At 46.8% G+C, this 25054-nt stretch overlaps 2 protein-coding genes across 3 annotated transcripts in view; one reads left to right on the top strand and one right to left on the bottom strand.

The window, feature by feature from the left end:
* Window positions 1–25054, bottom strand: part of LOC119396556 (uncharacterized) — a 317806-nt gene that overhangs the window by 37061 nt on the left and 255691 nt on the right. The window lies entirely within an intron of this gene.
* On the top strand, window positions 838–20357 carry LOC119396559 (solute carrier organic anion transporter family member 74D). Its single transcript, XM_037663821.2, has 9 exons — window positions 838–1644; window positions 2091–2177; window positions 4799–5023; window positions 11101–11265; window positions 12042–12240; window positions 13859–13988; window positions 16333–16505; window positions 16867–16931; window positions 19111–20357. The coding sequence occupies exons 1-9, from the start codon at window positions 954–956 to the stop codon at window positions 19470–19472; spliced, it is 2097 nt and encodes a 698-aa protein (XP_037519749.1). The 5' UTR covers window positions 838–953; the 3' UTR covers window positions 19473–20357.

Below are 25054 nucleotides of genomic sequence, written 5' to 3'. Positions count from 1 at the left end.
CGCGACGCGTGGCAGGTTGTTCTTCTCTTCGTGGGAGCGCGAGCTGCTATTGTATACTGCGCCTATGGACCTTCTAAAATAATCGACCGCGTAGTCAATTGTTGCAGAAGAGCGCCGAAAAGCATGCTCACATGTGCATCATACTCTCGGCTTTCAATAAGAGATATTGCAGATGTAAGTATAGACCATCGCGAACGCGCAATGACAAGAGCCAGTGTGGCAAACACTTCATTGATTCGAGTACATACTACTGCTCATAGGCTCGACGGTTCTCAATTGAGGACGTGTCGTATTGTCATATACTTGTACGCTTTGTTTAAATGGGCAAACGTCTGCGTCTTTAGATCGTATAGTAGGCGCAAAACGGCCTTTTACTTGATACACAGAAATAAAGAGAAGAAACTGAAATCAAGACTTGTGCTATCTTTCGTTTCACACACTGCGTTAGCAAAGCTAAGCGGCCTCGCCACCAACTCCTATAGCATCGTCGAGGCGACTGCGCCAAGCAATGTCTACTTCCAGAAAACCTGCATTAGATACATTCACTTATGCGAACTCATGTCCTGCCACCGACTTTTGTTTAGCAATGTGCATGTTTGAACATGCTCATTGTTTAGTGTTGCTTAGTCACGTGCACGAGAAATGGATCGCCGGCGAGTTCGCTTCTCTTACGTATACAGCGTGAACGAAGGTCTTATGACGCCGTCTATAGATAACGCCTCGCGGGTCGTGCCAACTCTGACAACAAGGTTTTGTGGAGCTGGAGGTTACCTTCGTTATCGAGCCGATACAAGCCCTTTTCAGATTATCACAACCATGCATGCGCATCGACCTGATGAGAGCACTTGAAAGGAAATCTTGTTCCTGTCGCCTGACGCGTTGAGGAGCGTCCAGTAGTTCACCGGGTCTTCACTTTCCCGTCTGCCCGTAGAAAAAACTTTCCCGTCAAAATTATGCCTTCAAAATCCGCAAAATTTCAACCGCTCCCGACGTCAGACACCGCGACAACATCCCAAGAGACCGATCCCGATTACCTGTGCGGAGTGTTCAGTTACAGACCGCGATGGATGCAGCGATTTGCGAGAACTCAGTACTTCCTCGTGTGCTACATCGTCTACGGAGTGTTCCAGGGAGCTCTCAAGGCTTACCTGAATGGATGCATCACCACCATAGAACGAAAGTTCGCGCTCACCGGTAAAATGTTCAGCGTCATACTGATAGCGGACAACGTTAGTTCTCTGTTCGCCAGCCTTTTGATTGGTTACTACGCTCGGAAAGTTAGTAGACCCAGGATGATAGCGTTTTCCGTGTCAATGTCCGTATTGGGATGCGTGCTGGCGGCACTACCGCACTTCATCTACGGACCCGGCTTCATCGGTGACTCTAAGGTACAACTGGAAGATCAAGGCGAAGAGCAGGCATACCAGGTGATCTTGGATTCTAAGAAGGAGTTCTGCAGCCGCACTGCCGACGGTGAAGCGTCCGTGGTTGGTGACCAATCGCCAGCGGCAACTGCCATACTTGCCGTGTTCATTCTCTTCATTGCGAATTTCTTCAATGGCTTCGGCGGGGCGGCCTTCTACATATCGGGCACCACATACACGGACGACAACGCTAAGAAGACAGACTCGATCGTCTACTTTAGTGAGTTGTTCGTTCTATGTGATGCTTACTACTGGGTGCATTGCTACTTGTTTGGCGTGTAGGAAACCCGGGACAGTATGAAAACAAGCCCTGAAACACTCAAGATGATTCTGGGCCCGCATGCTAAAAACGTCTTACGCTATTTTTTTTTCATAAGAGAATATTTCAACCAGTCACGATGCACTTACGAAAGAGAAGTTTTGTGAATTCGGCCCCAGATGTTGTAGGTCCATCCAAGAACAAGTAAAACGCAAAATTTCCGTGACGGATTTGGACAGTGAGGAGGAATATTTCCTTGAGAAAAATTTTTTCTTTCACCTCCAGCATAACCTGTAGTGTTTCTGGATGATTCATTTACCGAACCATTAACACGTAATTGGCAGCGAAGTAGCTGGTTTAGGTTACACGAAGGGAACAAGTGCGGCGTTTCTCTACTTTTGCTGCAGGCTTTGTGTTTTCACTGCGGTTCCTGGGCCCAATGCTTGGATATGTCATGGCGTCAGTGTGTCTCCGAATTTACGAGTCACCGTTTGGTAAGTACCGTGAACACTGTTTCAAGACCGAGGCATCTTGACTGAACCTATTCGCTCAACTTTCAGAGCCTGCATGCTGATATGTCATTAGTGTTATATAGCACAAAGGCGTCGCCGTTTCAATCAATGAATCAATCAAAAATCAATCAATCAATCAATCAATCAATCAATCAATCAATCAATCAATCAATCAATCAATCAATCAATCAATCAAATATTTATTCCTAACACCAGCTGGTGGTCCCTCAGGCGAAAAGCGGTTACAAACCACTTGAAAGTTGAAACCACTTGAAATACTTAAGCAAGAAATGCCAAAATGTGGGCCTGCTCTCTAATAGAACCACCTTGTGCATGCGGTATTTGCACTTCTGTTCGACCAATAAATTTGAGCGGCATATTTGATACGGACATACGAGCGCTATGGGACGGGGACAGAGACAAGAGGCACACAGGACAGGCGCTCAACTTTCAACTGAGGTTTATTGAGCAGACATGTAAAATTTATACCAGCAACCAGCAAGGGCGATAACAATTGTGAATCATCCACCCGATAACAAAAGTGCCAAAACCTCACCAAAAAACCGCGTCATGGCCACGCACCACGCCGAATCAAGTACCTACCGCTCAAAGGCGTTAGAAAACGTCCGATATTGAAGACCGCGACACACTTGCATTTAAAAAAATATATATACCTGGAAAGACGCATGCGCACTCAAGAAACCTTAACATCAAAATCAACATGCCTGAACATCGAAACCCAAAAGGAAGCAAGCGCCATCAAAACAGAACAGGCCGTCAACGAACCATCCTAGCAATGTGGAAACAAACTACCCCACCATCGGACAAAAAAGAAAAGTGGGCTACAGAATCTGCACATATGCTCAACGGAACTCCTAAAAAACCTAACCACGAGCCGCGTAAGTAAAATAAACAATTTTCCCCTAACACCATAAAAACCAAAAACAAAACTTGAACACATAAGATCCGCGTCAAAAACCATAAGAAAACAATAGGTCATTAACAATGCTTAAAAACAAGGAGCTGCGTCAGAAAACAGTGGTAAACGAAGTATTAAAAAAAAAATTACCCACTCAATCCTATAAACAAAGACAACAGCACAAAACATATACGCCAAAGAATGGAAGCTTACAAATAACCTTCTAGGAAGGCGACTTCCTTGTCACAGAGTGTGATAGAAGGTACACTGATACACTTATCACCAGACTTGTGTATATGGTATGCTTCCACGATTTCCCTTTCTGTTCTGTCATGAGAACGCTTAAGGAAATCAGTGCGCGCAAACTCCGGGCTGCACCCACACCTTTTACAATGCTCCGAAAGGTGGCCACCAGCGTTATTCTTGATTGACAAACTATGCTCTCTCGCCCTTTCATTGAAACATCTCCCCGTTTGCCCTATGTACACTTTATCGCAGCTCAAGGGAACGCGGTACACAACGTTCATCGCGCATGCGGTGAACTGAGTGGCATGCCGCTTGGAACACTGCGTGCGACCACCATTAGAAGTGAGAGAGCAAATTTTTGATAGTTTGCACGGCGCTGAAAACACAACATTGACATGGTACTTCGAGATAACTTTTTTCAAATTATGGGAAATACGATGGATATAAGGAACAGCTAGAGTTTTCTGTATTTCGTTAGTCCCATTGTTAGTTGTACGAGTGCGCTTCATCTTCTGCAGAAGGGACTTACAAACACTGTTGACCAACCACGGTGGGAACTTAGCTGCTTTTAGACGGTCAACCTGGATTTCAAGCGCTTTTTTCATTTCATGTTGACAGGATTTTTCCAAAGCCGCTTTTACACATGTCGTGGCGATCCTCCTTTTGATAAGCTTGGAGTGGGCACTGTCAAACGGCAACAAACCTTTCTTGGACCTGGGATTATACATCCAGCATAAATGATCTGGCTTGAAGATAAGTTTTAAATCTAAAAATTGAATAAACCTCAGTTGAAAGTTGAGCGCCTGTCCTGTGTGCCTCTTGTCTATGTCCCCGTCCCATAGCTCTCGTATGTCCGTATCATGTATGAACCAACTTGCCCAAACACAAGTCTTGCTAAGGCATATTTGACTTTGATGTGAAACTGGAGAGTATACATGTTGGCATCTCTATTCGTTGTCATCAACTTGACTGTGCCCTCTGCAGAAAAAAGGCCTCTCCTATGTTTCGCCAATAAACCCGTTCGTGTGCTTGCTCCGGCCACGTTATCCCCGCAAAATTCCTAATCTCATCTGCCCACTTAATTTCCTGCCTCTCTACTCGTATTCTCGTATTTATTGACTACGATAAACTGCTTAGGCGTTAATAAGTAGCGATCTGATTCGTTAAACGGCAATCTAAACGACCGCTCAACAGACATAGTTCGTGAATTCAGCCACTCACACTGATGACTCATACGTTCCATTGTATGAAATGGTTACCCTCTAAAATAGGTGTGGTTGGTCACAATGAATGAATGAATGAATGAATGAATGAATGAATGAATGAATGAATGAATGAATGAATGAATGAATGCCGCTTCTTACTTTGACTTTCTCATAGCATGAAACGTAACTTTTATATGTGCGTTTAATTTAACGTCTATGTTCTTCTTTTATAGAGACTCCAAGCATCACGCCGAAACACCCGAAATGGATTGGAGCGTGGTGGCTTGGCTTTATCCTCTGGGGTATATCGCTCCTTATCATTTCGCTGCCCATGTCTCTCTTTCCCAAACACATAAGGAGACAATCGCAATCACTCGACAAGCAAGAGATGCAGAAGGTATCCTCTATGGGCACGACTACCGACACAATCAGAGAGAAATTCGCCGGTGATTTTGCAGGTATAGTGCCTCATATATGCTGGTATAGGTTCTGCAGGTACAGCGATTCAAATATGCTCCTGCCCGCTGTTTTCTGAGCATGTACGCGTACATGTACATACAGAACACTGTACGCAAACATGCTTACGCATGCCATTTAAACCGTACGTTGACAATTGATTGTATTAAAAGCTGACGTCATCAAAGGCGGCACCTCACTTTGAAGCCCTACAATCGAAAAGGAAACAAATTTTGCCCAGATATTTAGGTGAATACGTGTTGGACCAATATGCTAATAACAAGCCTATATTATCGGAAGATCAAGGATATTTCTGTAACTATAGTCTTCATATAGCGCTCTCGGTTTGTGTGTCAATGGTATGAATGCGTTTTGCTCTAGATAACATAAGAAAGGTGGTTTGCTGGGCGAGTTGTTACTGCATTGTTGAACAAAAATTGGGGGACGCTTAAGCTTCGCCTTTAAGAGTTGAACGCGATAGCAATATCCTGCCCCTAGTGCGCACTTCGAACACTACGAGTGTTTACCAGAATGCGCGCAATAAGGTGTGTGCCTTATGTAATGGGTAGCATGCTTTAAACCAGGAGCAATTATGCGCGAGAACCTTTTTCGAAGCTGCGATGCACCCACTACGGGGTCTTAAGGGAATACGCGCAGTAATGTGTGTGCTTTTTGTAATGGGTGGCTGTCTTTAAACGACCAAGTCGTTATGATATTGACGTGGTGTGACGCTTGATGACAATGTACGCTTGTACCACGCAATATTACTGCAATATTGCATCTCGTACTGTGACACCGGTATACAGGACGCGTATTTTTGGGAAGCATCAAAGTTACTTTCAGTGGATCTCCAAGCAGAGGCGTGGCTGTGTGGTAGAACACCTGCTTGCCACGCAGACTGCCTGGGTTCGATGCTCACTCGGACCCAACATTTTTATTATTTATTTTATTTGCAGCTTTTTCGATTTTTCGGTCACGGACAAGATGATGATTTTTCGCTCACAACCAACGGTGCCGACGCCGACGGCGGAATTTCTGCGATACGAGCTCTTTAACGCTATCGCGTTAAAAGTGCGCTGATTTAACGAAGACGACGGAAGAACACAGACTCAGCTGAACCTGGGTAACATGCAGATGAGCTATCGTGGCACTGACTTCATTCGTTAGGTAGCCGAGTTTACGTTGATGTCTCAGCACTGTACTGGAATTTAAAATATTAAGGTGGAAGATTTGCGGGAAGGTGAAGTCTTCAAGTTAGCAACATTGGCGAATAACCTGGGGCAAATGTTTCGACGAGGCTAATTGTATTCATCATAGCTCTGACGAAGATATGTCATCTTTGTAAAGAATGACAAGCAAGCACATAGCGTTGCAACTGTAGTCGAACTGGTGGTTTATTGGACCAACCCGTTGGAGACCAATCCCGAGCCTGTGTTGCCAGACCACCTGGGTGCCGGCCCCCTACCGGTACATCTTCCCTTCTCTGGAGAAGGGAAGGGCCTCGTAGTCCCGTAGGTAGCCTGGAGGCCTCCGCACTCGAGTAGAACGTCGTAAAGGTGGTGTCGTTGGACTGGGACTTGACGGCACTGCAGAGGTAGGATTGGGCTCATCGACAGTTGGCTCCTGGGATGTCGCTGCAGATTGGGGGCACTCTGGTGTTTGTGGCATTGTTGGGCATGGGGTAACCTCCGGAGGCCCTTCATTTGGCGCGAAGCCCTCATCCAGGACAGCCTCTGGCTCGAAGGGCTCGTCCGTCTTTAGAAGATGCTGCCGATTTCTTCTAAACTGTTGGCCCCCTTCCGTACGAACAGTGTAGGACCTTGGAGCCACTGAGCACTGCACTTGAGCCTTAGGACCCCAACACCCGTCCTGGCGTATCCTCACAATATCTCCTTCATGTAGTATCGGGAGAGGTCGACCCTGTGTTAAGTTCTGAGGGGGCTTGTGTACTGGACTCGCGCTAGGCACTGCAAAGTCCGGCAGCCTTCCACGAAGCCGCCTTCCCATGAGCAGCTCGCTGGGTGTTCGCCCATCCTCTAGCGGGGATGTCCGGTAATTCAGCAGTCCCACCCAGAAATCATCTTCTACACCGTCACTTTTCTTCAACAGTCGTTTCACAACTTGGACTCCCTTTTCAGCTAAGCCGTTGGACCTGGGAAATCGCGGGCTGGATGTAGTGTGGAGAAAATCACACTTGTCTCTGAACGCCCTGAACTCTCGACCGGTAAATTGAGCACCTCCATCTGTACACACTTCGAGCGGTATTCCATGGCGGGCAAACATCATTGAAAGTTTTGATATTACCGCCTTGCTGGTTGTCTGAGATAAGTACTCTACTTCGGGATAGTTTGAGTAAGCGCAGTAAGCTACCAGATAGCTCCGGCCACCGTACTCGCAAAGGTCTATGCCAATGCGCTGCCATGGTTGCTCTGGGACTTGCCTCAGTATCAGCGGCTCTGCTGGTTGGCGGTACGCAAACTGACGACACTTTTCGCAACGGCTAACCAGTGCCGCTATGTCCGCATTCATTCCTCGCCAGAACATCAACAATCTGGCGCGGGCCTTGCACTTGTTAACTCCCAAGTGGCCCTCATGCAGGCGCTGCAGCATCTCTTGACGCAGACTTCTGGGTATCACCACTCTACTGCCCCGCAGAAGAATTCCATCTATGCATGTCAACTCAGAGGAAAATGCAGCCAGCTCTCCATTGACAGGTCTCTGCTGTTGTAAAGACTCCATGACATGCCTTAGCTCAGCATCTTCGTATGTTGCCGCAGCAAGGCGGGCTTTCATGTTGTCACTCACAAGGACGGAGAGAACATGGGCAGCGTGGACGGTAACATCATCTTGGTCGGGGTCAGGGCTGTGAGATGCTGCGCCTTGTATCCTGGATAGGGTGGCGGCCAAGACCAACTGCTTCCCCGGCACGTACTGGAACACGACATCAAATTGCATCAGTCTCAAAAAATATCGCTGCAGACGTGGGGGCATTTCACACAAGTTTTGCTTCGCTATTGAAAGGAGTGGCCTATGGTCCGTCTCGACTAAGACCTTGTAGCCCAATAAGAAGTCCTTAAAGCGTTCACAAGCAAACGTCGCAGCAAGCGTCTCCTTCTCAATCTGGGCATACTTTGCCTCGGAGCTAGACAAGACTCGCGACGCATAAGCCACCGGGCGCCAGTCTTGGTCATGCTGTTGGAACAGTGCCGCGCCTATAGCAAAGCTTGACGCATCGGCCGAGACCTTCGATGGTTTCTCAGGGTCAAAAACCGCTAGAATTGGCGATGATGTGAGCATCTTCAATAAATTCTTCCATTCACCATCATGTTGAGCCTCCCATACAAATGCCGCTTCCTGCTTTATCAGGGACCTCAATGCCTCTGTTTTCTTCGAGAGATTGGGAAGAAATTTCCCAAAATAGTTTACTGCCCCCAGAAACCTTTGTACTTCTTGCTTGCAGGAAGGACGAGGCATGTTGGTAATACAGCTGGTAAGTTCAGGGTCCGGTCTAATGCCAGCTTTGCTTATGCGGTCACCCAGAAATTTCACTTCCTGAGTAGCAAATGCACATTTGTCCCCGTTTAAAGTTAGTCCTGCCCTTCTTGCCGCTTCTAGCACCCCCCGAAGACGCTTGTCATGCTCCTCCTTCGTCGCTCCCCAAACAAGAATATCGTCAATGTACACTGCAGTTCCCGGTAGACCCTCTAATATCTCACTCATCGTTTTTTGGAACACTTCGGGGGCAGACGCAATGCCGAATGGCAAGCGTAGGAACCGGTACCGTCCGAATGGGGTGCCGAACGTACAAATTTTAGAGGAGCTTTCATCCAGAGGGATCTGGTGGAAACCGCAATTAGCGTCAAGTTTGCTGAAGAAGGTCGCACCAGCTAATTCCGATTCAATATCTTCCCGACGCGGGAGTTGGTTGTGTTCACGCTTTAGGTTTCGGTTTATCTGACGGGGGTCCATGCAAAGTCTCAGTCGGTCATCTTTTTTACGAACAATGACAAGCGGGCTTACCCAGTCAGTGGGCTCGGTGATCTTGGTGATAATGCCTGCAGCTTCCATGCGACTCAGTTCATTTCGTAGCGGTTCCTTGAGAGCATGAGGCACTCGTCGAGGAGGCATAGCAGTAGGGCGTGCCTCGTCGCTCAGCTGTAGATGGTATGGACGCCGGGTACATCCTAAACCTTGAAACAGTGAAGGGAACTCCTCCTGCCAGTCTGACTCGGCCCTGCTGATGTCATACACAGGCGAGACTAATCCGAATTTCTCGCATGACTTCAGGCCAAGCAACGGTTGGCTGCCTCGCTTGACAACAAAGAATGGTACGTTTTCTTGCTTGCCTTGAAGCTGAAGCGAGAGCGTCGCTTGTCCCAGGTGCTGAATGACGTTTCCGTCGTAATTCGTCAACACCGTGCTGCATGGGCGGAGCATGGCTTTTCCGGAACGCAGCTTGCGAAAGTGAGCATACGGTAGTATGTTGGCCTGTGCCCCTGTGTCCACCTTGAGCCGCGTCGGGTGTCCAGCCACGAACGCGTTCACGATCCAGTCTCGCTGCCCCGAGACGCTATCGACGCGCACTGTTAAAATATCAGTCTTCTTCCGACTCGTATGCTCCTTGCTGTCCATCGCCGGACCTTGGAGTGCTAACTTCATGAACCCTGGCACTTCTGCAGCATGACGCGAAGTGATTTTTCCTCTTGCATAATGCACAAGCCTCGCCCCACGCTGGGCACCTTCTTGGTTCATGGACCCTTCCGCAGTAGCCGCACCGACCGCGAGTTGAGTTTCTCTCCGGCGTTGCCGATGATCCAGTGACACGGTGCACGTTCACTTCGCTACTGGCAGCGTTCTCAAGAGTCCGGTTTTGCAACGCTGCCACCTCCACTGCTTTGCAGAACTGTATTGTGGCTTCTAACGTGAGATTCTTCTCGCGCAATAGACGCTCACGGAGCTTTTTATCATGAATGCCGCACACAAGCTGATCACGTACTAAAGAATCTCTTAAGTCACCAAAGTTGCAGGTCTTTGATTTGAGTTGCACATCTCGCAAGAACTGCTCGAATGGCTCCCCTTCTTGTTGATGGCGGGAACGAAACACGTAGCGTTCGAAAGTTTCGTTCGTCTTCGGAATGCAATATTCCTCGAAAGCTTGAATGATGGCGTTATAATCTTCACGTTGCGCTTCCGATAGTGTAAAAGTGTTAAATACCTCGATGGCTTCAGGTCCCGCGACGTGCAAGAAGATAGCAGCTTTTTGCGCTGACGAACGCTCTTTGTCCGAGACTGTTGCTTTGAAGAAAAGTTCAATGCGCTGACGGAAGCGTTTCCAGTTCTCTGCGGCATTATCAGAGAGCACCAAGCGTTCAGGAGGGGGTAGGCTATCCATGTTTAGCGGACGAGTTAGACTTCTGACACCATGTAAAGAATGACAAGCAAGCACATAGCGTTGCAACTGTAGTCGAACTGGTGGTTTATTGGACCAACCCGTTGGAGACCACTCCCGAGCCTGTGTTGCCAGACCACCTGGGTGCCGGCCCCCTACCGGTACAATCTTGTCGACGTGTTGGTCCTTCGTTCGCCTATTCTAGTCTCCTCTAGTCTCGAATAATTCTAAGCTAACCGAAATAGCCGATTTTCATTCGTGGTTTACTTTTAAGCTATTTGGAATACTGGAAGTGCACATGCCGCAAACGTTCAGCTGTAATTGATTATGGCAATTTAGTTGATTCACTACACATGCACTACTACATTGGGGTATAACGTGGTGGAAAGTCCTCAAGCAAGGAACGCCACTTGGGGTCTTCCTCAAGCGACGTCCCTTGAAGTCAAGCAGATAAAAAAGGTACGACAAGAGGAGTTGTCATCGTCGAGGTAGCAACAAAGTCGGTTGTCCTTGCCACAACGTCGCCTCCAGCGACATTCATTCGAAGAATTCTCGTCACATCAAGCCCCCATATTCGCATGAACTTTTGCCTTGTTTGTGCACGAGACATAATGTTACATGTGCGCTGAATATGCTTCCTATATTAAGGTTTACTTAAATGACATCTTCTCAAATTCTTATTTCGTGCAGAATTTCGAATGTCGTTCGCAAGGCTGTGCAAGAATCCTGTCCTCATGTGGAAGATAGCGACCATCATGTTCGTCTTCAACGGTACTGGGGGCTACATTACCATGTTTCCCAAGTACGTCGAAATCCACTACAGAGTGTCGGCTTCAAATGCCAGCCTCTTCACAGGCAAGTAAAAATTTTTGTATCGTCCCAGCCTCCCGCAACCCTACCTATACCACAGCTTAAATGAAGAAATAGAAAAGGTATATACGGACGTGCCATTATACAACGCATGAAGATTTTTAACGCGCATTTAGTTAAGCGGATACCAGAAAAGACGACGCATCGTTTTGCCTGTTTTCATCATGAACATTGGCCGTTCTACGATTGGTTAATCAATCGTTTAATGCTCACAAAATGTTCACGAAGTTCAGCTTCATCCATGTGAGAAAAATACCGTACAGTAGTAGTACTACAGGACAACTTTCCAGGTTTTCTTTTTTTAATAAAAAAATGAGATTGTTCAGAAGTTTTTTTTTGTTGTTGTTGCTGGCAATACGCCATAACGTAATGCTGCATCTTGTTAAATGTTACGCGCGATACTTTAGAATAATACGGTCCGCGCAGCCATACTCTAATTATATTCTTTACACTAGCTACAGTTGTGATTTGGCTATCGCATTTACGCACCGTAATATATAACAGCGAGTATGAATCGGTCATAAGCCTCGCATAAAACAATGCATAATACAAAGTTTTTAGCTTATAGCATTTGCAAAAAAAATTGTTTCACCTATCAAGAAGTTACTATTTGTTTCCTATTGACAGATTATGTTATCCCGGTAATAAACACGTTAACAGGTTGAGTAGCAGTAGTAGTATCCTGGATTTTCAACGTTATCTGTAAACGAGGGTAATGCAACTCACGACCGACAGGTTTCGTTTTTATCGTGTTGGGACAGGTCCGACAAAGATCCTGGCCATGATACTGGGAGTGTTCCTCGGTGGTCTGGTGATCAGGTTCTGGAAACCTAAGGCCCGCACTATAGCCCTCTTGGAGGCTGCCAGCGACTTGACTGAAATTACCTTCCTCCTCGCGGGTATGTCCCTCTCCTGTTCTGGTTGGCAGCTGGCCGGGGCTAGCATGAGCGCATCCAACAGGTACGTAGGCGACATGCCAGCCTACACTGTTCAATTCACTATTGACAATATGCAGATCTTTCTAAATTCGGCGTCGATCCCATGCTAGATACTATTAGGGCAACGTGTAACTTTCGGAAACGTAGTTATAAACAGTGAGCTTGAATGAGTGCGCGAACAGGCACGGACGCAAACCACTTTCTTAGAATACGTTTCTTACAACATTTAACACACCAGTCATGAACTGTCGACTTAGCACATCAGTATTTATAAGACATTTCCAAAGCATGCCTTACAAGGAACTCATTCGTATTCATGTTTCAATGTCGTATTTTGATGCGTCAGCATTGGTAGGGACGCTCTGCTAAAAAGGTGCGTGAGTTTACGTCAAGCTTACGATATTTACTTACATAAAGCAGCGCTATTGGTTACTGCATTTACTCGCAAATAAGCAATGTTAGCTAATGTTTGGTGTGTCAGCTATAAAGATATTGTGGGTAATAAATGTAGTTGAAGGCAGCGCTAGCACATTCCTCTAGCACTTACCGCTTAAACACCACCGAAAATTTTGTTCGGCCTTCGACATACCAACAATGCATCAAGCTTCTCGTTGAGTAGGGGACCGATCTTCGTGAAATAAGAGAGCCAAAGTTGGTTAAGTCTTCCTTCACTCTATGGCAGAATTGACGGTAATGAAATTCCAGTAATTAAGTTCCTTTTCGTAGCAATAAAAGTAATGAATTAATTTCGTGGTCTGGTAATTTAGTAATGTAATGAATTAATTCAAGCGAGTAATTTCAAGACAGCTAGTCATTACTTTCTAAATTTGTCTTGGCTGAAATATAAAGTGGCCGCTTTTCTTACGGCATAAAAAATTGACCGAAAACAGGAAGAAAAATAGCAAAGACAAATTAATCTAAGCGCCAAACCTCAGGTGTGGGAAGTTGAACAAATACGTCTGGGATTTCAACGTATATGCGCTGTAAATGATGTGTACATAAGTTGATCCAAGAATGACGAACGTTTGTTAAAGTAATCTTAAAGTAATTTCATTACTTTTTCAATGTAAGAGTAACAACGTATTGTCACTATTTTCGGTCAGCTGTAATTGCTACATAATTTACTACATTTTAAAATATTTTGGAAAAGTTACTGGCAATGTTATTTATTTGCATTTTAGGAGTAATTTTGCCATCTCTTCTCTATGGGTAAGCTAGTAGGAGTTATGCGAACGCGGAGTGCAGGTCTCGCAAAAGGAAAACAAAACCTCCGTGTGTGCTGCGTTCAGCTATGCAGTACTTGAAAGAGAAATACAACGTTTGCAGCTGACAATTTTCACGAACCAACTCTGAATTCTATAGGCCCTGTTTTTGTGATATTTGTTCAGGATTTCGAGAAAGAAATCCCAAATTTTGCTGGTCCTGCCCATAAACATTTTACGCCCAGTTGTAGCGCATGCGACAGCCTTTTTGTCGGATACGTAAAATTTCGATTCTCTGTCAATCCTTTATGTTTGATGAGGCTGGGCAGCCTGTCATCGCCGATTGCCGGTGTCTGTTAGCTAATTAATGTAGCAAGGCGTCAATTAAGTATGCGGCTTTAATTGCGTGCAACCTGCTCGATCCGTTCTGTATTTCAGTTTGTCCATAACCAACGATTGCAACAAGGATTGCGGCTGCACGGGCAGTTACTTTCAGCCAGTGTGCCACGTTTTAGAAAACGCGACGTACTTCTCACCATGCGCAGCTGGCTGCTCTGAAGACGGAAATGTAAGCAACACTCACGCTTTTTACCGATCTTCTACACGGTTAGATATCTAGAACTTTTTGAACGGTAGACCTGATGTCTAGACTCCTTCTAGAGTCCAGTTTCGTACCGGTGTTCGATAAATTTAATTCACAGCGCCGCCGCGGTCACTTTCAACGTCTACTGTGTCGTAAACACTGCTGCGTTGAACATTGTTTTGCAATCGTGATTTTCCTTTCGTTTCAGTGTGTGGCGCCATTGCGGCGCTCCGAAAGGCATAACCTCAATGATTGTGCGACATCTTGACTTTTCAGCGGGGAGGACGTCGCAATGAAATTATCGTGAGCACACACAACGCCTTCGTCATATAGTGTCAAAACGCTGGAGAGCGTATATACGATTGCACATCATTTGGAGATCTGTTTTGCAACCGCAAGCAAGCAATGAGGCAATGATAAAGAGTTCTTTCGTCGATCGACGCTACGAGCCGTTGGTTCCTGTTTTTCGAGGGAGCCACCGTCATGTGAGGAGGGTATGGATGAAGATGGGAGACAGGTGAAATGCGGAGACCGCCTATTGTGATCGAGTGGGTCGGCTACTCGAATAGCTTGTCTGATAAACACGTGCCGCGATAAGTCAAGTAGGAGCTCGGCGCTGAGGCTCAATGACTTGAAGGAAGGCTGCCGCTGTCGACAGGCGGATGCTGGCGCTAGTTCAACGTCAATTTCTTTTGGGTCATTCCGGCGCCATGCTCGCTAAATGCCGTACAATACGGCCGCACCATGTCTGTCTCACCATGACTAAGCTTTATTTATTGTTCCTATAGTGACGACAGTAACGAACACTGGCTAAGAAACAGGGACGTCGGTTCTTATCGTGCTTCTGACACCACTAACGATAACTACTCGATACTTTTTTGTCGATCACATTTCAGAATAGAACTGCCACAGCCGTTATAAAAAAAGGCTTCGCTGAAAAGTATACGCAAGTTGTTTTTATTAAGGCGAAACCCTTAGATGCCGCTTCAAACGCGAAATGTGGCCGTTGGAGTCAACATGAATGATGCAAAAAAGTAATCATCATGCGCTGACATCACCCTACGACGTCTTCATGACGTCACTAGACGTCGCGTAACATGAGGTCACGTGATGACGTCATCACGTGACATCGTGGGCCGATCAATACAGTCGCGGTATATATGCAGTCGACCGAGAAGAAAGAGAAGATGGCTTTCGCCTTTGAGTCGGCTTATGCAAATGCATGTGGGACCATAGGACTTTCTGATACAGTCGAACCCCTCGTTAACGAAATCGCCGGGAAAGCCATTTTTGTTCGTTCTCGTGAGAATTTCGTTGTCGCGAGAATAGAAAAATACGCACACCAGTTACTTCGCACAGCCAAAATTTGTTATTTAAAGAAGTCACTGATCTTGATCTGTTTCACGTTGCTTTGAAGGAGCTTGACGGCTCGAGCCTCGCAGATTAAGAAGCTTTGCATAGCTTCGTCGTCGTCGTGGGTGCCGAGGAAAGCGCGTGTGATGTCAAAAGCATTAAGAATTTCCCGCGAACTTACTCGCCTTTCTTGCGTTTTGTTGCTTTTCTCACTCTCGTCATCACTCATATTCTTTGCGCACACTTTTGATGATAGCGTTGTCACTGGACTCTTCGTGCGCGATCTGGTCGGCGTCAGTATGCAAAACGTCGTGCACTTCAATAGCGTCTTGTATCGCTTCATCGACACGGCGAAGCGTGTCCCATGCTTCAGCTAGTGGCTGCGGGTCATCGGTGCTTGCAGAGGAAACCCGACCGAATGTAAACAGCAATGGTCGCCACCGATACTTGTTGGCGGAAACGTATGTGTTCGACCTGTCGCATGAGCGGTGCTGTAATTTTCAAACTTCAGGGTTCCCAGCTTGCTCATGGGTCGTAAAAAAAAAATGTTGCGATTCACTACCTGAAAATGTCGTTATTGCGGGGGTGCTATTTAAAATCTCTTCGTTGTTGCGAAGGGGCAAATGCATTGAACTCTATGGGCGTTCGCCGGGGACGCCAGATTTCTTTGTTGTCGAGAGAATTTTGTTCTTGAGGGCTTTCTTTATTAAGAGGCTTGACCGTACATAATTTCAGACCCTGACGAAGATCGATAGGACGTGTGTCGACAATGTATTGTGCGGGGATGGAAATATGGACGCGATCCAGCGTATAACATTTTACTAAAGACAAAACCATTTATTTAGTTTACTCTCCGCCATCTTGTATCGATTGACACACTGCTTTAAACATGGAGTAGGCACTGATGTAGACATTGACATCGTTTTGTCTCCATGACAACCACACACGATTAAGTTCGAAACTCTATTTCGTACAGGGGACAATGCACTGCACCTGTCTGATGGGCAACAGCACCGGTGAAGATGCCGTAGTGACGGACGGCTTCTGCGAATTCGGATGCGACAGCCTTTTCATCCTTGTCGCGCTGACCAGCGTGAGCAAACTCCTGGCACAGCTTCCTCGGGTCGGAGCAATAATCGTCAGTTTGAGGTCAGAGTGCTCCTTCTTATAATGTGTAGGTTCTCAATACCTTGATTTGAGACGTTGTTGATCCGAGTATCTCTTATCTTAAAAAGGGTTACTCCGGCTTGCCATCACAATATCTGTACGAAGTTTCCGAAGGCAGGCCGCTTTAACGTTCTCGTGTGCTTGAACAAGTAACAAGCTTATCCCATGACAATATAGCAGCGTTGGACAGATTATGTTACGAAGTTAGCTGACATTCTACTGACACACACACGAGTCATCGAGTAAGCTATTGAGGAAAGTTCATGGAACCAGCTATTAAGTTTATCATTGGTGGTGACAACAGTCGCTAAAATGTGCCGACTGGCATTTCTTTCCTTTCCAGATGTGTTGATCCAGCGGACAAAGGCCTCGCTGTAGGAATGATTGGAGCAGCATTTAATCTCTTAGGTTGGTACGCTCTCATTACGCCCTGTCCATTCTAATTCAGCTGTCTCCTCATTCACACAAACGCACACAAAAACCTCAGTGCGCTAAAAGTGCTTGCAAGAGTATAAGTCAGCCAATCCTAATGCGGGTCAAATTATTACAGAAGTCGGCCGGTCAATGGCAAAAACAAAAGGAAAAAACTTGCGAAAGGAAAATTTTGTCTGTTCGGTACCTGGGCCCATATTCCCAAAAAGTTCTCAAGCCATAGTTGGATACAACTTAAGAAGTCCGGTGAGGCCCCGCCTAGACGACCGAAGCGCGGCAGCAGATCGCCTCCGCTACCAAAAAAAAAAAAAAATGCCCCCACCTCCCCGAAGGGAATCGTGCGGAAATGCGAATGCATTTCTTGCGCCGAGAGTACACGGCGTAGTAATTTTAATGGCGTAAAGCTGAACAAATCGACGCGCTCAAGTGTCTCCCTTTTGGGCGCCTCCTAATCACCTCAGGGATGTTGCCACCGCCTTGAATGCAGCACAAACGCGTTTAGAACGCGCTGTTTTCAGACTGTGCCAAGGCGGCACAAACGCTACAAACGCGTTTCAAACGCACTGCATTGAGGCGGTGGCGCAGGGAGGAGAGAGAGCGAACGGCGAGAGAAGGAGAGGCGAAGCACTGCACCTGCCCTCTCCTACACTCTCTCCACACACGCGGGAGCTCGGATGCGAGCGCCCTCACACGCCAGAGCGCGCTCCTCCTCTCTACTCACTCTCCGCTACTCCGCCCGCGCCACCTGCTCTGGTTGCTAGGGGCGAGGATAAGCGCGCGCGCCCGCAGCTGTTGCTATGGGAGAGGGAGTGAGAGCGGAGAGGCGCGCGGACAACGTCGGATGCCTCACATAGACCGACTAAGAAATGCATTCGCATTAAAAAAAAAATAGTCCCGCTGAAGTACTCGGCAATGTTCTCCGAAGGAGAACATTGTCCCGCCGGGCCCGCCGGCTCGTGACGTCTGTCTGGAATGCACGCCCATTGGTGCAGGCTTGTGTGCATCCGCCTTTGAGGAGGAAAATGCCGCGGACTTCGAAAGTTGTATCCGACTATAGTAAAGTTTGTAAGAACGAAACCCGCCAATAACGACAGCGAATGTATCATTAACGAAGGTGACTGGCCAATCGGGAAATATTCGAACGAATAAAAACCTTTGTGAATTCAGGCAGAGATGTTTAGGTTTTCAGTATTACCTGATGATGCGTTCCGAAGTTCACACAAGTTAGCTGCATCCTGCTATTTACAAAGGACAGAGGGACAAGGGACAGAGGACAGGGACAGAGGGCCTCTTGGCTTAGCTACCAGCGCTTGATGTGATTTTCCGTATCAGTATGAAGGCTGCAGGAGATATATTGTAGGTGGCGTGTCACCGTAGGGCACATCACCATTCCCTATGACATTATCTGTCTACTGAAGATGTTACGAGTCTTTACTCATTCCTCCTCTTTTCTTGTGCCATTATTTGCCCACTTAATGAAAGCCAGCAGATAATGAGGCCATGGAAGGTATAGGGGACGTTAATTGTACAGTTTTAAGTGTGTTGTGGTAATTGTCACAGAAGGTTTGCGGGGCGCACACAATATCACGACTGGCGAGGGCGATTGTTCCTCACCCTTCTCGCTCTGTTGTCCAGCTGCTCTCGAGGTAGTTTTCATGAGGGAACCAGCGTTAACAGGTTTAACCCATACTGAGGCACCCACATCGTTTCAATCTCTACCGCGCGCGGGGCCCCGATTTGAAAACTGCGCTTTCAACGTCACGACAGCTTGAGCACACGTGATCTTTTGCACTCCTCCGCATGGGGCGCTAGTTTCTTATGGTTTTTAGGCGGGCGTTTTGAAGTGACGCTAAAATGGTCACAATTAACTACGCTAGCATTAGTTATACGATACGTTAGAGCATTTGCTATTCAATTTAGGTATTACCAGACACAAAGCTACGAACTACAGTAAAAATGTCACAAACAAAAATTTTCCTATCAGGGGTCCTTTAAGGTTGCGTCAAACAAAGAAATCAGCCCTCAAAAATTCTCTTCCTTCATTCATATTTGTCTATTTAGAATGTTACGAGCCTGCACTCACTCGTTTTCAATGTCGTACCAACTAGCCGCCCCAACGTACATAAGTTGAGTTCACTCTGCTTCACGTGCGCAGCCTCCGTGCCGTACCCGTTGATCTACTCCGCACTGTTCGACGCCACGTGCATCGCGTGGGACGAGCGAGGCGGCCACCGGGGCAACTGCTTGTTCTACGACGCGGACAAGCTGCGGATCCTCTTCCACGGCGTGACCATAGCGTTCCTCAGCCTGGGCCTCGTCAGCAACCTGATCGTCTCGTACTACAGCAAGCGGGTGACCAACTTGTACGGCGAGGCTGACGCGCGTGCCGAGGAGACAGCGGCTGCCGCGTCCGTCTGGGACGACAACTGCCTGCGCATGGTCGAACTGGACGAAGACGCGATGCGCAAGATGACCGCCGAGGGAGAGAAACCGGCGCAGCAGCAGGTGCGCTGCTGACGGGAAGTTGCGGCTGGTGCGTCCACAAACGATGTCCCCCGTCTGTGGTGCGTGGATTATCGCGCACAAGTGTGGAAGTCTGGGGGAGTCGGTTGTAGCACACGGTGGCGATGTAGGACACGATCAGTGCTCTCGTCTCTTCCGTCCTTTCCTAAAGAAGGTATTCACTGAGCTCAATCCGCCAGGCGGCGCCAGCGAGTGCCTACATCCGGCCAACATATCTGTGTTCGTTCAGCGATCCGGCATATGACAGTGTAATGTCGGGAGAAAAGAGGAGCAAGGATATCAAAACAACACGCGCGGCCAAGCACATTGGTAGTAATCCTATGATGACGACGGCGCACGTGACCACGGCTACGGCGACTAAGGCGCTAGCGCCCCTTGCGGATGACGTCACGTGAATACCTCCTTATACAACCATAATGGATTCTTGCGGTCACACTCTGTGATACGTCGCAAAACTTACGGCGGGAAAGTGAAATTAGCAAAGCAACGACGTCACCTGTGTATGTCCTCGTATAAAAAGACAGAGACAAAAGTTTGACTCGCGTGAAAATTTGGAGATAATGCACTGCCATCGCTGAGATTTCTGCGTTCACTTATAGGTTAGGAGGCAAAGCGCGACGAGGTATGCCTCCAACCGGTACAGGAAAAGCTAGCCACTTTTGTATTGTCCCAACTATTGGTCGTGGTGTTTTGTGTGCGTTGCAGTGCGGCCCAATATTCGACGTGAAATATTTATAGATGTAACAGATAAGTTGACTGTGCAAGATGGCATCGGCTGTGACATTCGAGCGGTGATATTTTAAAGAAAAGAACGACAAACATCGAAGAAAATAAACAGATGATATGCATCAGTGGAATAAAATATGTCGTACGCAATAATATGGACGTTACCTTATCATGTCAACATTTCGTAAGCGATTTGATCCGCGTGCGTCAGGGCGAGCTGGGCGAGTTGGCTGGGAATGCCGCCTACTCCTACCCGAAGTAGTTCTTAGACGGATATCCTGCGCACTTATCTTCTTTTTTGTCGTCCTGTAACGCGTGGTTCCCACGAATTGAAAGCGTACAGAGACTCGATCAATATAAAGTAAATTACGGCTGACTAAAGAAAGCAAAAAAAGGAACATAATTATTGCGGTGACACGTAGGTGTAACTATGGGCATTATCGCGTAAAACTCTTCCATTCTTCTACAATTTCGCTCTTCCTGAAGTCAATTTTGCGTCACTGTCGGCGCAAGCACGGGCAAGAAGCAGCAACATTTTTTTGTTACGAAGTTTCATCAAACGTTTTTCTTGTTTAGGGGGAGGTTTCTTTCACTTTCTCTCTCTTGCTCTCTCCTTTCTGTTTTTGAATATGAATACCATGCTCTTCTCTGACACGATTTCGTAATCTCTTGACACGAGTCGAGGAGCACGCAGAAGTGGAACGTGGAGTGATCTCTAGATGGGACGAGCTCGCCGAGCGAAAGCGGAACACCGGGAGACGAAGGTGACGCCTGCGTTTTCGATTGTTCCACTTCTCCTTGCTTATCTCGCGGCGGCTTGCAACAAGGCGTTAAATATAGTACATGCTCAGCGAAGAAGACCCATGCTCAGAAGCCGCTCCAGGGCTATACTCATGGGCGTGCGCACAAAAGGGGGGGGGGGGGGGCAGGGGGGTGGTTGCTCCCTAGTTATCTAAAGGGAGGCGCTAATCGTGCCTCATACCTTCATTCAGTAGGACCTTTCACGGGATTTTTTATTGTGCAAAGTTATGACCACGCATGTCTTTTGACGATAATGGAGGTCGAGGATTCCTGACGTCGCATTCAAATCACTGTTTACTTCCCACGTTTCCCCCGGAAAACCCGGGATGAATAGCAGGCCTTTATGAGCAGCACATCATCGCTTTATTTTCAGTTTTGCATCCATTGCAGAGCTTGCTTCTTTTGTTTAGGGGGGAGGGGGGACTCGGCCAGAGGGTGGGGGGAGAGGGGGAAGAGGGGGGAGGGGGACTGCGGTGAAACTTGGCCAAACTTGGCGCAGCCTGAATGTTGCCAGTTCTAACATACGGGGCAGTAACATGGATCGATGATAACAAAGCAAGAGTAACGGAGAGCCGAGCTAGTTGGTAAGTATTCATTCTAAAAGACAGGGCGTGCAAACACGGACACAAGAAGCAAGTCAAGACACCACGAACTCCGACAGGACAGACGGGGCCAGAGATTATTATTAACCAGAGATTATTGCAACATAAGAGATCGCTGACCGAAGGCTCACCTTCTAATCTATCTTTACATTATCGAGAGTGTAAGCGCACGCCAAAATTCGATGGATGCGCAGCTTTGTACAGGCACAGGAATGAAGAAACGCATCTCATCATTGAGAGAGAGAGGCATGGCGTATCGATAATAGGGGTTAACGCATGCGTGAGCCAACCGTCGATTAACTTGCGTAAAGGAGAAATCAAATGCCTTAACAGTTATCTTTCACGTAGACCCCCACGTGTGCCGGATTGATAGGTTCGCCTGTTGCCTGTGCATGCGCAGATAACTTTCCGTGCTTTCTGTCTTTTCCGCCGTTGTGCCCCGTGATTAGTCGGCGTTTGTGGTGTCTTGACTTCCTTCTTGTATCCGTGTTTGCACGCCCTGTCTTTTAGAATTAACAAAGCAAATATAAAAAAGGTTGAGGACCACGCAGCGCGCAACGGAACGAAAAAAGATAGGAGAAACATTGAGAGATCGGAGGACGGCAAAATTGTTCAGAGAACAAACAGAAGTAGCTGATATTCTAGTTGAGATCAAGCGAAATAAATGGACCTGGGCTAGCCACGTAATGCGTGGGACAGACAACCGGTGGACAGTAAGAGCAACAGAATAGTTACCGAGGGATGGGAGATGCAGTCGGGGAAAGCAGAGAGTTAGATGAAGTGTGAAATTAAGAAGTTTGCAAGGATAAAATGGAATAAGCTCGCACAGGATAGGGTAAGCTGGAGATCGTTGGGAGAGGCCTTCGTCCTGCAGTGAACTAAAACAGGCTGTGACTGATGACGATGATGGCAAAGTACTAATGGTGAGCAAGAAGCGGAGCCGGGAATAATTTATTCTCTATTACTCTACCTATTGATTGCCAAAGAAGCCCATAAGGCTCCCATGATCCGTTTCCTCGGGGTCTCAATAGAGTTAATTCCCCCCCCCCTCTCTCTCTCTCTTTATCGCGTTAACGTACGTTATAAAGTGTGGTGGGAGACTTAAATAACGACCGAGACTCACACAATGCGAATTACGTAACTAGTGGGTAGTTTAAAGCTTCCAACCCATTACAAAGGGCTCAGCCATAGTTCATCTTCATCAGCCGTCGCATCAACAAAGTGCACGTAATGCCTTACAGATGGTACTTTGCTTCTCCGCAGATAGACGAATAATGTCCTGGTGGGTGCTTCCCAACTTCACAAAAATTATGATTTGTGGCGTAGTGGGTACCTTGCTAGTGTACTTGTATTAGTAGCCACAAGAGTGTTTATAACGGACTCTAGAAATGCCGCTCTTCCAGCTTTCGCTGTGATTGTGCTGCGCTTTCCGCGCAGGCCTGGCTTTCTTTTTAGGGGCGAAGCTCCTTAAGGCGGCACTCGTTCGTCCCTCGTAGCCGTAGTCGTAGTCGTAGTAGTCGTAGTGCGTAACCAGTCTTACGCTTTGACCTCCAAGGTGGTGCCGGTGGGAGAATTTTCCTGTGCGTTGTTGAACAATAAAAAATTCGCAGCGTGCGCGTTAACTAAAAGCCGAATTCTTCTGTCTCTCATTCCCCATTAGCAGCCATTGGCATGTTCCAGTAGGAAACGTTAGTAGAAGTAGAAGTGTAAGTGTTAGCTAAAAGCCGACTTCTTCTGTCTCTCATTCCCATTAGCAGCCATTGTTTACCTCCAAGGTAGTGCCTGGTGAGATTTCTCCTGTGCGTGATTAAACAATAAAAATTTTGTTCAAAACGCCGTTGATTGATGAGATAAACCAACGAAAGACGTCAGATGTTTTGTAAAAGCAAAACGAAAGAACGCCAGATGTTTCTAAAGCAAAACGAAAAGACGCCAGCTGCTTAACGAAAGACGCCAGATGTTTTCTAAAGCAATGGGTTTCTAAACAATGAAAATTCACAGCGTACATGTAAAATTAAAGTGAGCTGCAAGTCGTCATAACTCATCGAACCTTTAGTATAAACGCGCCCGATCTCACGTCGGTGATGATGTACTGGGCAGAATTCACGGAAGATTCACGGTTTACCGATGAACCTCCGCAGCTTCGCCCACTCATCATAATTCACTCCGTGGATATGCTGTGATTTTTGTATAGGTATGTAATTAAGGCCCCGAAATTAACCGACGGTCATGATTTGAATCTCAGTTGAAAATTTAGCGATATCAATTTTTACATGGAATGCAGCGACCTGCTTGAGTTGAAACTTTGAAACTTTTTCATTCCAACATTCCATCATTTGGGATGCTGAGGGCATTCAGCATCCCAAAGTGTACTCGTATTTTCTCAGTAATCGGGTATTTACTGCAAGACACTACCGGAACAGTTGCTCAGACCTGATCACTTTTTCGAGGCGATACAGAAGGCGGAAATATGTTCAGATTGCCTCCTGTTCATCGCAAACATTGTAGCACATTCAAAGAAAATAAAAAGTTGCAACTTAACGCATCCAAGAAACAATACGTAAACCGAAAAATTCTTGTTTCATTGCAATCGCCTCACATAATTAAATGGTGAAACAATTGCTGGATTTAAACTTATCTTGGAATCTGGTCAGTACGCACTTTCGCTATTCTCGCCGCCTCACAACGCATGGGCAAAATGCACCTATAAAACTACCGTAAAGTACCTGGTAGGTGCTAAAAAAAAGTCAGCATTTAACAAATAATTTTGAAAACCAATCTACGGTTCTCGCTTCAATTTTACTTTGTTACATTAAGCGGTTTTACGACTAAGTTAATCCGTAAGAGTTTCGAGAAGGCCGTGACATGCCCTATAACCAAAATAGATCACTGTTGCTGTAAGGCTGCAAGGTAGCAATGGCTTTTAGCGCATGGAAAAACTAACCGGAGCACCTAAGCAGCCACTTACAGATTAGATAGACAGTGCCACTTAGTGTAAAGAGCACTTCGCGCAAATGCAAAACTCCGCTTAGTGTATACAGATGCCACATTTGTTTATGTATCGTACTCATTTCTCTATGGAGTCTCACAGCAGCCTGGTATTTGGGCACTGCGTTAGATGCAAAAGCGAAATAATTCCGTGGTCACACTGGTAAATTTAGTGTCATTTTAAGCGGGTGCATTTACGCCCCCAGAATGTCACTTCGCCGGTGCGCTGCTACACGAGAAAGGGAAGTGCACATTGGATGAAATGGCGGAAATGGCGATGGGTACTTAAGTAGCAAAACAGATATTTGTTATTTCAGGCAATGTTTCTTAAGTAATAATGTGCTATAGCTATAGGCAGCCCTTATAATGAACTTGAGGTACAAACGCGGTGGATGCGGCCATTGCACGGCGTGTGCTGGGCATGCCCCTGGCGGCCGTCGCTGTAAACCGCCTGAGAGC

This window comes from Rhipicephalus sanguineus, chromosome 6 (genome assembly GCF_013339695.2).
Source record: "Rhipicephalus sanguineus isolate Rsan-2018 chromosome 6, BIME_Rsan_1.4, whole genome shotgun sequence".
In the NCBI taxonomy this organism is placed as follows: Eukaryota; Metazoa; Arthropoda; class Arachnida; order Ixodida; family Ixodidae; genus Rhipicephalus; species Rhipicephalus sanguineus.
Note: the sequence above shows the minus strand (reverse complement) of the source record. Positions and strands in the feature narration are given on the sequence as shown.